This window comes from Thermobia domestica, chromosome 5 (genome assembly GCF_964235325.1).
Source record: "Thermobia domestica chromosome 5, izTheDome1.hap1.1, whole genome shotgun sequence".
In the NCBI taxonomy this organism is placed as follows: Eukaryota; Metazoa; Arthropoda; class Insecta; order Zygentoma; family Lepismatidae; genus Thermobia; species Thermobia domestica.
The window spans coordinates 161,773,656-161,787,711 of record NC_137458.1 but is presented as its reverse complement, the minus strand read 5'-3'; the positions used below and the strand labels follow the sequence as shown (position 1 = coordinate 161,787,711).

The 14,056-nt window shown below is 35.7% G+C and overlaps 1 protein-coding gene across 10 annotated transcripts in view; it reads left to right on the top strand.

Moving 5' to 3' along the window:
• Nucleotides 1-13,708, top strand: part of Srrm1 (Serine-arginine repetitive matrix 1) — a 211,433-nt gene extending 197,725 nt beyond the window's left edge. For 9 of the 10 annotated variants that reach the window (XM_081759292.1, XM_081759288.1, XM_081759287.1 and 6 more), the window contains 2 exons: nt 3,829-3,957; nt 12,635-13,708. In XM_081759292.1, the coding sequence (XP_081615418.1) occupies nt 3,829-3,957; nt 12,635-12,748 (243 nt within the window). In that variant the 3' untranslated portion in view covers nt 12,749-13,708. Of the gene's footprint in view, nt 1-3,828; nt 3,971-12,634 lie in introns of all 10 variants that reach the window. The other variant, XM_081759293.1, reaches the window with a different exon arrangement.
• The last annotated feature ends 348 nt before the right edge of the window (nt 13,709-14,056 follow it).

The window sequence follows — 14,056 nt, the reverse complement described above, 5'->3', positions numbered from 1 at the left end:
AATAACCCAAATTTTATAGCTATATTCATGTAATTAAATCATCATCAATTTCCAAACCTTCAGAAAGAGGCTGTACAGCATTTTGGTGGTGATTCCCTTTTAAATTTTAGTGACATTGAGGTCTTACCTATAAACCTAAAGAAATCGTATATATAATCAATGCATAGTGACAAAAATACGATTTCTTTAGGTTTATAGAAAAAACGAAAACTTACTAAAGTTTTCACATAGATGGCAAAACCATAGTATGCTAATGGTACAATATGCTCGCCACTTACTAAAGAATTCACAAATCAAACTTTTCATTATGATACAGGCAAGAAAATATACAGAGTGATCACAAAGTCCCGTTACCCCTTTTTTGTCTGCATATTCATAGATGGTCGTATTTTATTAATGTGGCATCATATCAGAGGACAACTTTGAGGTAGTGGGACTATTCTTTACTATTTATTCCAGAGTGTCTGTGTGTACACCATCGTTTTCATAACAGAGTGTGATTCTCATACATGTACGATTGAAATTCTTCTCAGCATTGCTATCGTGATGGCAGTAAATGTACGTCGAACAGCATCCTTAAGTTCGTCAACTGTCTCGTAACATGTGACAGCAACCTTTTGTTTTATGAAGTCATATAATGCATTGTCGCAAGATCGGGACTTCAGTGTGGCCACTCCAAAGGTGCAGGTAAACGCACAGAATCACGTCCAATCTATTTATCAGAAAATATTTCATTGAGATATTCTCTACTGGCAATAGCATAATAGGTTGGTGCTCCATCCTGCTGGAACCAGATACGACCGAACAGTCTTCAATCTTTGCAGATATGGAATAAACCAATCACGTAACATGGTGAGATACGCAATGTGATTCATATCATTGTCAAATAAATAGGGACCTACCAAGTGGGTTGCAGACATTGCAGCCCAGATCATGACATGTGATGGATTGTGTTCAAGTTCTTCATAAAAATGTGGCTTTTCTTCAGGCCGGGTTTTTGAGCTTTTTGTTAGTATATTATTGGTATAATTAAGGTAATCATTTTGAAAGTCATTATTAACAGATATTGGACTTCCCTTGGGCGAATCAGATGCTTTTACGTTAAGGTATACAAGAGCATTCAACATAAGACATTTATAAAGTTCTGAATGCACTAAATGAATAGCAAAAAACTTATTTTAGCTTGGGATAATTGTACAACAAATTAATGTATGGATTATGCTTATAGCCTATTTGAAGTAAAATATGCAATTTTATATTTTAGTTTCCGTGAATAGTGTGCTCGCTGACTCGGCGACGCCGAGAAACGCTATCCCTCATACATTTGACGGGTTTAAGGCCATAGGTGCCGGTAGTATTATTTCTTATCTTTGATGGTAACACAAGTATTATTCAGTAAAATTTGATTTTCCAACAACAATAGTTTATTTCGATCATTTATTGCTACACTTCAAATAAGCATTCTGTAGAATCAACACCAGCAACAGCGTAAAAATTCTTGTCAAACTTAAGAAGCTTAATGCTCGGACTTCCGAAGACTATGTAACGCTTACTAGTTCAAGTGCTGAATTCAAACTTCCGTACTAGTGGAAGTTTCGATGTATAGTAAAGAAAGCTTCATTTTCGCGAAAAACCCGTTGTGAAAGAAGTGCTCAGGAAATTCCCGTAATTGAACTCATAAAGCATCTCAAGTGAATATTTCAACAATAAAACTATTTATTTTACAACTATCTATTGGAAGATATTTAATTTAATTTAAACATTTTGAAACATTTAGGCTACTCTATAAAATATGATTTATATCTTTGTTGTTTTAAATTAATTTTCGGGAAAGAACCGTCTTGCAACAAGTGTTTGGGAAATTCCCATAATTGAACGCACAAAGTATCGGAAGTGAACTTCAACAATAAAACTATTTATTTTAAGCTGGAAAATATATATTTCATATAAGACATTTTGAAACATTTATTTTATAAAACTTGAATTATATCTTTGTTTTAAATTAATACTACCTAAATCTGCGCACTCTACACAGCGCATTATTCATATATAAGCATGAATTTACTTGCTATTTCTCACAGCATCTGTACATGTCCCTTTACAGACAGAAGTGAAGGACATCTTGATAAAAATCGGTAAGGAGTACCATAAAGGGGAGATTTTTTCGATTTTTTCAATATCTCGCACCGTTTGCAAGATTGAGCATGCTTCCGGTTAAAGCTTCTAATTCATCTATGATCAGTGTCTTCTTTCTTCATGCATGCAGTATGTAATAAGCAAATACATTGCATACACAATTAATTATATTGTCAGTGATATATGGTGTTCATTGGACAAATAGTTATCCTTCGTTTTTCATCATCATTTGGCCATGAAACAAACGCCCGAGATATACAACCCCTATATGTTGTGTTCAAATGTACAGTGTACAAAGTACCCTAAATTATCTGAAAAAAAAAAAAAAAAAAAAAAAAAGCCCAATTAAACCCGCAAAATACCTGAAAAAACCCATATGAGCACATTATTATTATTATTATTATTATTATTATTATTATTATTATTATTATTATTATTATTATTATTATTATTATAGATAAACCCGATTTTTTTCAAACCCTGGTTTTCTTTACTTCGGAAATAAACGTTTCGGGCTTTTGCACTGCGGTATATTGCACACTCGTCCGAAAAAAAATTATTTTTCCCTCCCTAAAGAAAGAGTTGTGAAAACATTGAACATTCTCCCGCAAGCCTGCTTACGTTTTTGCATGTCTGTATCACTCAATTCGTTTAAAAAACGAAGGTTTAAATGCCTTTAACTGCAAATTCTTCTTCATATGTTTTTGTAATGTCGAATATGGAACACTCAGTTCCTGTGATTGCTTACGAATTGACTTTTTTTTTTTTTTTTTTTTTTTTTTTTTTTTTTTTTTTGTGGCAAACGTTTGACAGACCCTGCAGCCTCCTCCACACACTCAAAAGAAATACCAAATTCGACTCTTTTCCAAAATTAACACATTATAAAAATTCAGTCGTGTTGGTGGTCGTCTTAAGTAAGGATTATCTTTTGTGCAACCAGTTGCAAAGAGATTTTTCTTCCATCGTAAAATCGTTGGTTTTGGAAGGGAACGCTTCTGAAACTTTACAGTGAAATCGTACTGTATATCTCTCATTGATTTTCCTATATGGGGTCGTCCATGAGCTCACGTTTCATTACGATCTGTTTCTCCCTTTTGTAAATGGACTCATCAGCCATGATTTAGATCTATATCAGCACTTGCAACAACAAGAAACAAGAGATCATTAGCATCTGTGTAATACATAGGGGGTAACGGGACTGTGTGATTACTCTGTACAGTGGTTAATGAGATGTAACCGAAAATGATAATTAACTCTTAAATATTAATTTTCTTTAGCTGTTATATTATCCAAAAACACATCTAACTGAACAAAACGAGATGCATGGGATTTAACTCAAGTGTGAAGTTTTCGAGAAAATGTGAAAACTTTTTTTTTTTTTTTTTTTCATGTTCGTCGCTAGTCTAATGCAGTTAATACTTGTTATTCTGCTAGAATAGATTATTTACTTATTTATTTATGCACTTATATGAAAAATATTAACTGTTAAGTAGCAAATTGTATTTGTTGTTTGATTGTTCCTAACAGTGGCACACGTACCGCATTAATATGTCACTATTTTTCGTTCAGTGCTACTATGATTGTTGTGGAACACTAAATAGTTTATAAACAGAGGAATTGTAATGAAATACCATGTAAATTAGGTAGTTCCATTAAAGTGAATTAATGAACATATTGTTTGACATTTCACAGGAAAGTGAGCCAGAAGGAAGAAAGAGGAAGAAGGAGAAGAAACACAAGAAACATAAGAAACACAAAAAACATAAGAAACATAAAAAACGCAGAGCGGATGACGACGATGAAGAAGAAGAAGAGGAAGAGGTAACAGAATAATGTGTGATCATTTCTTATATTTTTCTTTTATAACTTTTTTAGCTGAAAGTAATCTTTAACTCTCCAAAATTTCTGTTTTCTATCCTCGAGAAGTGAAGCAATGTACACGTAGTTTAAGTGTAAGTTCGGAATTGATTGAAAATTTGGTCAACTGTCTAGACGTGAATTTTTATAATGTGTTAATTTTGGAGAGTCAAAGTTTGTATTTCCTTTGAGTGTGAATAGTGAAATGGTTTATGGTCGTGACGGTCATGCTTATTTCTAAGGTCCGGTGATTTCCTTACGGAATATTCTAACTCTGTTATCAATACATCACCACAGAGCAAAGGGAAGAAAAATTTAAGTTCAGAATTAGATCTTGAATGTCACAGGCAAATCAAGAATAGACCAAAATACAAACAAAACTAACTGGAAACAATTTTGATTATCTGTAGCTCATTATCAAACAGGAACAGAGAAGGAGTAAATTTACCAAAGGTCAGAAGAAACCGAAAATTCCCTAACCAAATCTACAGCAAACTAGATATTTATGCAAGATGAGAAATATTGAAATTCAACCATGGGAATAGGATATGCTTAATGTTGTGCAGTCTTCGTATAATTGTATTCCTCCTATGTAGAGGACCTTAATACAAACAAAACAGTTGTTACATTTTCAACGGATATTCCTAGTCATCTTTTAGAGCCTTGTGATACTGACGACAGGGAAATAAACTGAAGTCAGTCTAGCTTATAAACTTGTGAAATCAAATTAAAGTGCAATTACGAAATTCCTTCTGAGGCACTGATATTGTGTAATTAACTTGTGGGAACCCTTGTGTATGGTGTCTAGAATGCAGACCGGTAGCGACGACTGTGTATGGTTTAAGGCGATGATGACGGGAGCATGTTTACGTAACGAAAACTACATTTCATGCTCGTTGTAGATGCACAGTGTGTCTGGTATCGCGATCTCACGTCAAGACTTGTGTCAAGACCGTGTTGCAGCAATCCCCCCTCCCCGTTCCATTGGTTCTAAGGCGATATCGTACCTTGCCATCGTTCATGTTATGTGCGGGAATAGTTCTATGAACACAGGTCTGATTTCCATCATCTTAAATACCCGTCAAACTCTCCAAGTTTGAACTGTATTAAGCACATGTTGGATGTCACTGAACGGCACATCTAGTCTCTCGAGACCTTTTACTTGCATATCAGCATTGAAGATCGCAATGTACGCAACTTGTCTGACCGTATATGACATTCTGTCACTGCTGTGTCGTATTACTGCTATACGAAAAGCGAAAAAAGACCTACAAACTCAAGCTTCCAAGAATAATTTTTGTCAGAGTTTAGGTAGAATCAAGAGAAGAGAAAGAATACTGGACAAAAAATGTCATTGAAGGAAGTGCCGTAACGAGAAGTCAGTTTTTTCTTTCTTTTCTTCATCTTTTATTAGATTTTGTTTTTCTTTTTCTTGACTGTCAACAAGGCGAGATTAGTCGTAAAAGTTTTAATAACTTTATTTAGTTTTTCAGTGTATTTTTGTCCACATCCATCATTTAAGCACTTCGATTGATTTTCTTATATTACCTGACCAGCGAACAAGTGCGGGCGGCCGGTTTTGGAACTAAAATACAAACAAGAGTGTTTCTAACCGGATTACTTGTAATTAATCTATCACAGTTATTTTTGTCCTATTCGTAATAAACCACTTCATGCATATGTTCAAGTTAAGACAAACATAATTTCAAAAGTTATGTAAGTTATTTCCAGAACATTTTAAGGGAAATACAAAAAAGTACATACACCTTCCATATTAATTTGGCAATAACTTGTGAATAAAGTAACCTCAGAGGTGTACAAAGAAACACTAAGAATTTCGTAGCATTTGAGTGTAAGGAATTCCTACTTCTTCTATTAACAAAACCTCGAAGTTCATCTTTATGAATCAAAGTTATAGTTTGGCAACTGCACTTAAATTGTTTAAAGCAGTTCTATTGTGTAGTTTTGAGATAAGGCGGCTTCGAAATTGCGACCAAGTTGGACCATGTGATCTCCGACCGATTGTCTAAGTAGTGTCTTGAGTAACAAAATTATTTTGCATTGAGATCATTTTCGGATGTGCTGCAAAAGTTCGGTCACAGGGAAACTGATAATTTTTCACCACCACACTCCTAACCGCCTCCGAAGAAGACTTGGATCCGCCCCTGATTGAGATGGTAGATAAAAATAACTTTCTCTGATGTCTAACCTGTCATTGTTTAGCATTGTTTGGTAATTTAACAATCAAGTATTTCTGCCATATTTTGAAAACTTTATTTAAAAGAAATATACCCAATGTTACATTGAGGGCGGTAGGGGAGCGTTTAAATTTAAGGTGGGGTGCCTGACAATTGAAGGTTCCTTATAACTCGCAGTGAAATTCAGAAAATAATACGTATTAAAAAAGAAAACATACAAAATACGTTTTGGGGGTAACTCTTACAGGCATTATATAAAATGAATGCTGCCTTCTAAAACTGATTAGAGTGAATACATAGATATGTACTTGAATAACAAAACCACTTACATAAGTTTCTCAAAATAACAAGTTTGAGAAGAACGAAGTTTGTCTTCCGCTGTTATCTCATTGCTGAAAGATACCGGTGATGAAACAATTGGCCGGATATCATGCGGCCGCTTCTTACACCAATCATGAAGATCGTGCTGAGTGCCAATGTTAGATACCTAAGTTCAGTATTTAAAATTAAAAAAAATTAAAAAAAAAAAAAAAAAGCGCCACCCAATTTCTTGCAACCATACGTAGCACATTTTAATACTTAGACTTGAAATAAAAGCACGGCTGTTTAAAGACGATTGCCTTTGTATATGAATTTTATGTATGGAATGTATAACTCATAGGGTATGATACTTTGCTTTTTTAAAATTTCAATACTTTCAATGTGCCCCAAAAAATGTACTAAAGAAATAATGGCCATGTTTTCTAAATATCCAGTTAGAACCGGACAATCTACACAAAATTTATAATCGACCAGCGAAAACAGCACGTTTCTAGCACTTGTGGTTTTCGAGATGTCATTGTCGAAGGGATTGGAGACAAACATATAAACCTAGCATTTTAATATATAGATAATGCATAAAGTTTATCGCGCTTATGCTGGACGTGACTCATTTCGGTGATTACCTATAGATTGAGTACCAAGAGTATATATAGTATAACTTCATACTCTGGCTTCACTGATTTAAGTTCTATATCGTAAGCTCAATATGATAATTGCTTTGTCTTGTTTAATTTCGGCAGAGTTATTCAAATCATCTTGTGTATCTGACAGATCTCACGTTCCACAGTTAACACATTTCTTTTCAAATAAATTATTTCTGTACCTTGCCGTTGTTGGTTACGGCAGAATTGTCTAATAATTTCTAAACATTGGATTTGTTTTTATGAAAATATAACAGATAAAATTTCGAAGATACGATTTCTCCAATTTCATTTTTCTTTTAAAACATGCCCTTATGCCCGAATTCTTAATTATACGTGTAAGCAACCACTACAATCCCGCCTTCAGTTCACTTTTCCTGCCAACATCGCTAAAAGACTCCTAATTATCTCCTTTGTTATAGTCATTCGGCTACAGTTGTTTAAAAAGAGACTATATGTCCAGTGAGAGTTTGATGAACTTAACACACATCATTAGTATTATTTTCGTTTTGTATGATCTGATGGTAGTAAAGCTTAAGATTAATTTAATTTAATTTTTTAAATCCAATATTTTGTTTTTATTTAGCTTTAATTATTTTTTAGGATATTCAAGAAAACCACGTAAGTATTTTTATACGCTCATTAATGAAAGTATTATATAATTAGAATCCTTGGACGGTGATAAATGTTACCCAACTTTTCAGAGTTACGTAGCTGTATGTACTACCTGTAAAAAAAATTATATATACATATATATGAGAGAGAGAGAGAGAGAGAGAGAGAGAGATAGAAAGTTCTTGTAAACCGAACTAATTCATTTTATAAAATATTCCCTACCACAAAACCGGGTAAAGCACAAGCAAATATGGAAACTTCCCTGACTTTTCTAGTTTTTTTTTTTTTTTTTTTTCAGCTTTTCGTGAAATTCCCTGGCACTTCCAGGGCTTTTTACGAGTAAGCTAAAAATAGGCTTTTCTAGGTTTTCCAGGTTGGTAGAAACCCTATTTTAGTTTCTGATGACAGTAGTTTTCAGCCGTGGAAAGCTTAAATTTACTAAGATCAGTAGAAGGTGACCAAGTGCAAAATAATATTTTTATTTTTTACAAACCAATGTTCTAATTTCATTGTGTAATCAGGCGCTGAACTGCCTTCCTTGCTGGCCTAATGGCTAATGTTACATTGCTGCATGTGGTCCTGGGTTCGATTCCTGGTGGGGGTGCTTGAAATTTCAAATCTTTATGGTAGTTCTGATTCAACCTTAAATTGTAAGTGTACATCGCAGCTTTGGTGCTAAAACGGGAAGCTAAATTTAAATAAATTAACAAACGCACTCTGAACACCAGAGAAGCACAAATTTCAACCATTAGAATAGAGAAATAGAAAATCTTGAAGTCTTTATTTACCACTGAATATAAAGTAGTTGTCAATTGTGACGGTGATATTACTTTTATATATAAATCACATTTTAACGTTTTTGCCTGAAAGAAACTTGAGAAAATTCGGAGAAACATAATTAAACCCGAAAAAAACTGAAAAACCCACATGGATCCAGGTGAGTTGGGTTTTTTCAAACGCTACTTCTTGGTAGTGTAGGGAACACTAAAACACGGTATGGTCATCTCATATTGCAATGCTGCATCACATTATGTAGGCGCCAATAAGAATGCATCAGGGTCACTTGGGGTAATATGACCTACTTGTGAATTAAAGATTCTTGAAAATCTTCGGGACTTAAAGAAAACTAACAACCTCCACACATCTCTCAAGGGTATTTCAAACCTACTTTCACAGATTTTAATTTTGAAAATCGCACTGGAGTCCATACGGCAGTGTTGCAAAGGTGTCGGTACTCAGTTTCGTGTGAACTGGCAGTTTGATTTGGTTAGAGAACAGGAACCATGTTTCAATGACACCATGTTTGAAGCCTTCACTGCTGGTCTTTTGGCTAATGTGCGCGCCTTGATACACAGGATTCCATATTAGATTCCTGGTGGAAGAATATTAAATATCACGATGGTTCGAATTCCATCGTAAATTGAGGAGTTTGATGTAATAAGGGCGTAAGCGATTTTTCGCCCTTTTTGCATCAAAAGCACTTATGGCTTTTGCCATGTTTGTTTAGCCTCCTGGTAACATTTCAATTCAAGATCGGAATAAAATGCTGCATATTATATTGTTTTATGTAAGAAAAAAACACTACTTAAATTTTCAACATCGTTTTTTCCAGCTGCATGTTTCAGACTTACGCCCATATTGCATCAAACTCCTCAATTGTAGGTACACGTCTCAAATAACGATTTTTCTGAAAAGAGACGCTTAACTTTCGAAAAACAAACTTTGTTTCAACATGTCGAGTTGTGTACCTTTAATCAAAATCATGTGTGTGCTCTCCGAACCCAATACCCGTCATAATTGAGAACGTTAGATGCTTTGAATTTAGTATCGGGTTCTTTCCAGATGAGGACAAATCAGAAATCACACGAGACGGAAGAGACTTATCGGAGAACTTCACATTCTTTTTTTGTTCCTCTGTTAATACACGTGCCCTCTATACCATCTCTTATAAGCATTCCTGTGAATTAGTGTTAAATGGACGCGACGTATGAGCTTCTGGGGACATAAGTTTTAGTTTTGCAGACGCATAACCTAAGCGTGCTTTGATACACAAATATCGTAGCTTCTACCTTTTCTCTGGTATGCTTCGTCTCCGACGGCTGATAGGAATGAATGGATGATGATCGTGTTAGACGGACGTGAAAAGAAGCAGCTCAAAACTGAAAGGTCAGTTGTTTTTCCCGTTAGAATTTTATCCATATTCTGAATATAACGCTATAATCATTTACTTCGGAAATGGTAGTTTAAGGTTAAAAATTTCGCTCCCCACTACGTACTGTCATTTTCTGCTTTATTCTGGTTGCTTTATTGACTCCAAATAATGGGATAAGACGTGAGACGTTTGCAATATGTTGGGGTTGCCAATACAATTCCAGCAAATTTAATTGCATATTTAATATATCTAATTCAAGTCAACCAATTTATGTAAGAAGCTATTCACTTATTCAAACTATCATGCCATTCAAAAAAGAATTTACTTTTTTCTAATACAAAATGGTTACAAATGTAATATCTTTAGAGAAAACAACAAATAACAATTTGAGCGATAGTATAGTTTTTTTAAACATAGAACATTTTTGTTTTTTTTCAGGGTACTATACAAGTTATATAGCGTTAATTATCGAAATTGTTCTACATATGTATATACCATGATGAATATAGATGATACAAGATTGTAGTTATAAAAGCTTTATCTGTTAAAATAAAACCCAGAACGTAGTTAATCAATGTTTCTGTTTGAACACAACAGGCAAAATCAAATAAAAATAAAAAAAAAAAAAAAATGGATAATTTGTTTAAGTGTTACAGTTGAAATTGGCCCCATACGATTGATAGTGTGCGACTAGAACGTGAAAGATCAGGGTCCTCGACCTGTAATTTATGGGAGTTTACTATATCCTTCTTATGTTGCCAATATGAGTACACATAACCCGTGTTTCACTGTCTAGACATGTTCGGTTGGTTCAATTAGAGTTGAGCGTCTCTATCAGTAATAAGACTATATGAATCATAGACCTAAAGCTTGACATGGAATCCGAACTACATGAGCTCCCACGGGGTATCGAGCAAGCCGGACGCTAACCGAGGGAGGTTTTACATTCGACTATCCATACAACCCGCAGTATACAATCAGCGCAGCGTAACTTCCTCGCGGCTGCATGGTTAGCGTCCGTGCTTGCGACATGGAAGACCCAAGTTCCATTCCTGGTGGGAGCTCATGTAGTTTGTATCCCACGTTAAGCTGTAGCTTCACATCTTTTTTAGTCAGTGCTGAAAGGAACACTAAATTGCAATCCAACTAACCAATCAACACAGCAATATGCACTTCCTAGGTGCGCCATGTCATTTCTGTGTTTTTCTTCTACAACACTGTGTCTTGTGTTTACACTCAGCAGCTACAGGTTGTATCAAATTCAGGAAAGTTTGATGACCTAATAGGCGATCACACAATCATTTAAGTTTGAATGTGTTTATATATATGTCATAATATGGATAAATCAATTAATAGTAGGTATTTAACGAATTCATTGAAAGGGAGATGTGTACAATACAGGGGTTGGACAAAAAAAAAAAAAGTTTGCAAAAGTGTGAAAATCATACCTAGTATGGTGTAGGGCCTCCTTTTCCGTCCAAAACAGCTTGGATCCGACGTGGAATGGACGTATACAGCTCCTGAATCGTGGTGTGTGGAATTTTGTACCAATGTTCCTGCAAAACATGCACCAGTTCCTTAAGGGATGCTGGTGGAGGGTAATGAGACCGAACACGCCTTTCTAACTCAGACCACAATGGCTCAATGATGTTCAGATCTGGTGATTGTGGGACCCAGGGGAGGTGTGATAGCTCCTGGTCATGCTGCTCAAACCATGATTTCACCGTTTTTGCAGCGTGGCAGGGTGCCAAATCATCTTGGTAGATGCCATCACCATAAGGGAAGAATATTTGGGCCATGGGTAGAATCTGATTCGCCAAAATGGCCTCATACGCCGTAGCATTCATCATTCCATGCAGGGCTATGATGGGACCTACAGAAAACCACGATATCATTGCCCATACTGTAACAGACCCACCCTCATGCTTTACAGTTGGGAGCAGACAGTCTGTATCATAGGCCTGCGACGGTGTTCTCCATACTTAAACACGACCGGTTGTTGGAAACAAGGTGAAGATCGATTTATCGGACCACATTACGTGTTTCCACTGCTCATGAGTCCACGCCTTGTGATCCTTGCACCACTGAATACGCCTCTTCGCATTTACTGCTGTGACCAGAGGTTTGGCGATAGCGGCCCTGCCATGAATTTTCATTTTATGCAGTTCCTGTCGCATTGTTTTCGATGAAACCGGGTTCTGTAGGCCCTAATTGAGTTCAGACGTAATTTTCATTGCAGTGGTCTTCTTTTTAGCTGCTACAATTCGTTTTAATGCCCTCCGGTCCCTATCTGACAGGATTGTCTTTCGACCCTGTTGTGCTTTGCAGACGTCGTTTGCCCATGAATTGTGTATATCCTCGTGACATTGGACACAGTGCCTTTCGATACCTCCACAATGTTCGCCACTGTTGCCACTGAAGCTCCAACCAGACGGGCACCAACGATAATGCCTCTTTGGAAGCGTGTCAGGTCGCCCATTTTATCACACGACGACCCTCACAGGTGAACTGGTTACTTCTGACGGAAGAGGAAGGTCCACATGACACATTGAAAACAAACCGCAACATGTGTTGTACAATGGAAGGCCAAACTTACGCGTCCTCTATGAAGTGTTTTTAGATTTTTTTGTCTACCCCCTCTAGATTGGATATAATTGTTTACTAAATCCTAAAACAATTTCGTAAGTGTAAATAATGTCTTTCCTTTTTCGTAGGACTCAGATAGCGACGTAGAAAACAATGAAGATTTGGAGCGCCGATTGCGGGAACGTGCGTTAATGTCAATGAAGCGAGCTAATAATGATCGTAGCCCAGAAGACAGAAAATGATACTCTTCTGTGACATGATCAAGTTTTTCTTGAAATGAACATTGGAAAAATGTACAAACCAATTGCTGCAAGCTTCGGGTCATAGTATAGGACTTTGAATTGAGTGCAAGCAAGACTTTAGTCGAGCGAAATATCAGCCAACGACAGAAAATAAGTGGTTCCAGTTCTTTCTGTATAGGAAAGTTGAGTGAGTGTTTGGTGTATTTGTTTGACAAAGTAATTTGCATGCAGTGGATAAATAAATAAATAAGATTTTGAAAGGAAAGGAAAGAATTAACAAATGAATTGATTGTGTGATATTTTTATTATGTGGCTTTTCAGCTTTACATAAAAGAAATACAGAATTTTCAAAGGAACTAAACTGTTATGGCACCAAAGTTTGAATGGTAAACTAGTACCGTTACAATGGTTCTCGATGCATCATTAGACCTTTTTTTAACTCACGTACTGGCATTGTAAACAGAATTATGACGCTTAGCCTGCTGTAATACTTGATTACGTTCTGGATCGGTTACAATAAGAAGATCATGCTCGGATATTTTCTGAGTTAACTTTCTAAATCTAAATCAACATGATCAGTGGTCACTCATGTTTTTCTTTCACCATGAAACACACACATACATCTGTAAACACACAGAACACTGGCATGTATTAATTTTAGGAATCTGTTTGTACAGAAACGTTACACAGCAGTATAATTAGTATCACTAAGTTTAGTGTAGAACATTCCAAGAAAGTTCGTTCAGTGTATGATCTGTTACAGAAATGGAGCTGCCATTGTTGTTTTATTTTTATTTGTATTATCTGATGAATTACAGATAATTTGACACAAAAAGAAAAAGGAACAATGTACAGTTTACGAAAATTGTAGCCTACAAAAAGTGCTTGTTTGTAATTCATTGTATATCAAAGAAACTGCTGTTTAAGTATCCAATGAATGATGGATCTTTGAGTCTTTAAGCATAGTTTTATTTGAATGATTAATAGATTCTTTGAGTCTTGTTGAATGATTAATAGAGGTTTGTCCAACTGAAAGTATTACTTAGGGTAACTGTGGTGAATGAAATTAAAAGAGTGGAGGGTGATGCTCCTCCGGTTTCTGCCTCACTTTGCTAGTGCACTACCATTATACACTCTCCAATTCTTCCCCAGACATCCTCGTTTCTGAATCCCACATCGACTGTACTGCATCTTATGTCTGTTGTGCTGAGATAGTCTAGTCTATATACAAGATCTGTCTGAAAAATTATCGGACTGGTGGCATTGACAGTTTATTTCTGTGCCATAGTACAAACTGATGTGTGTATT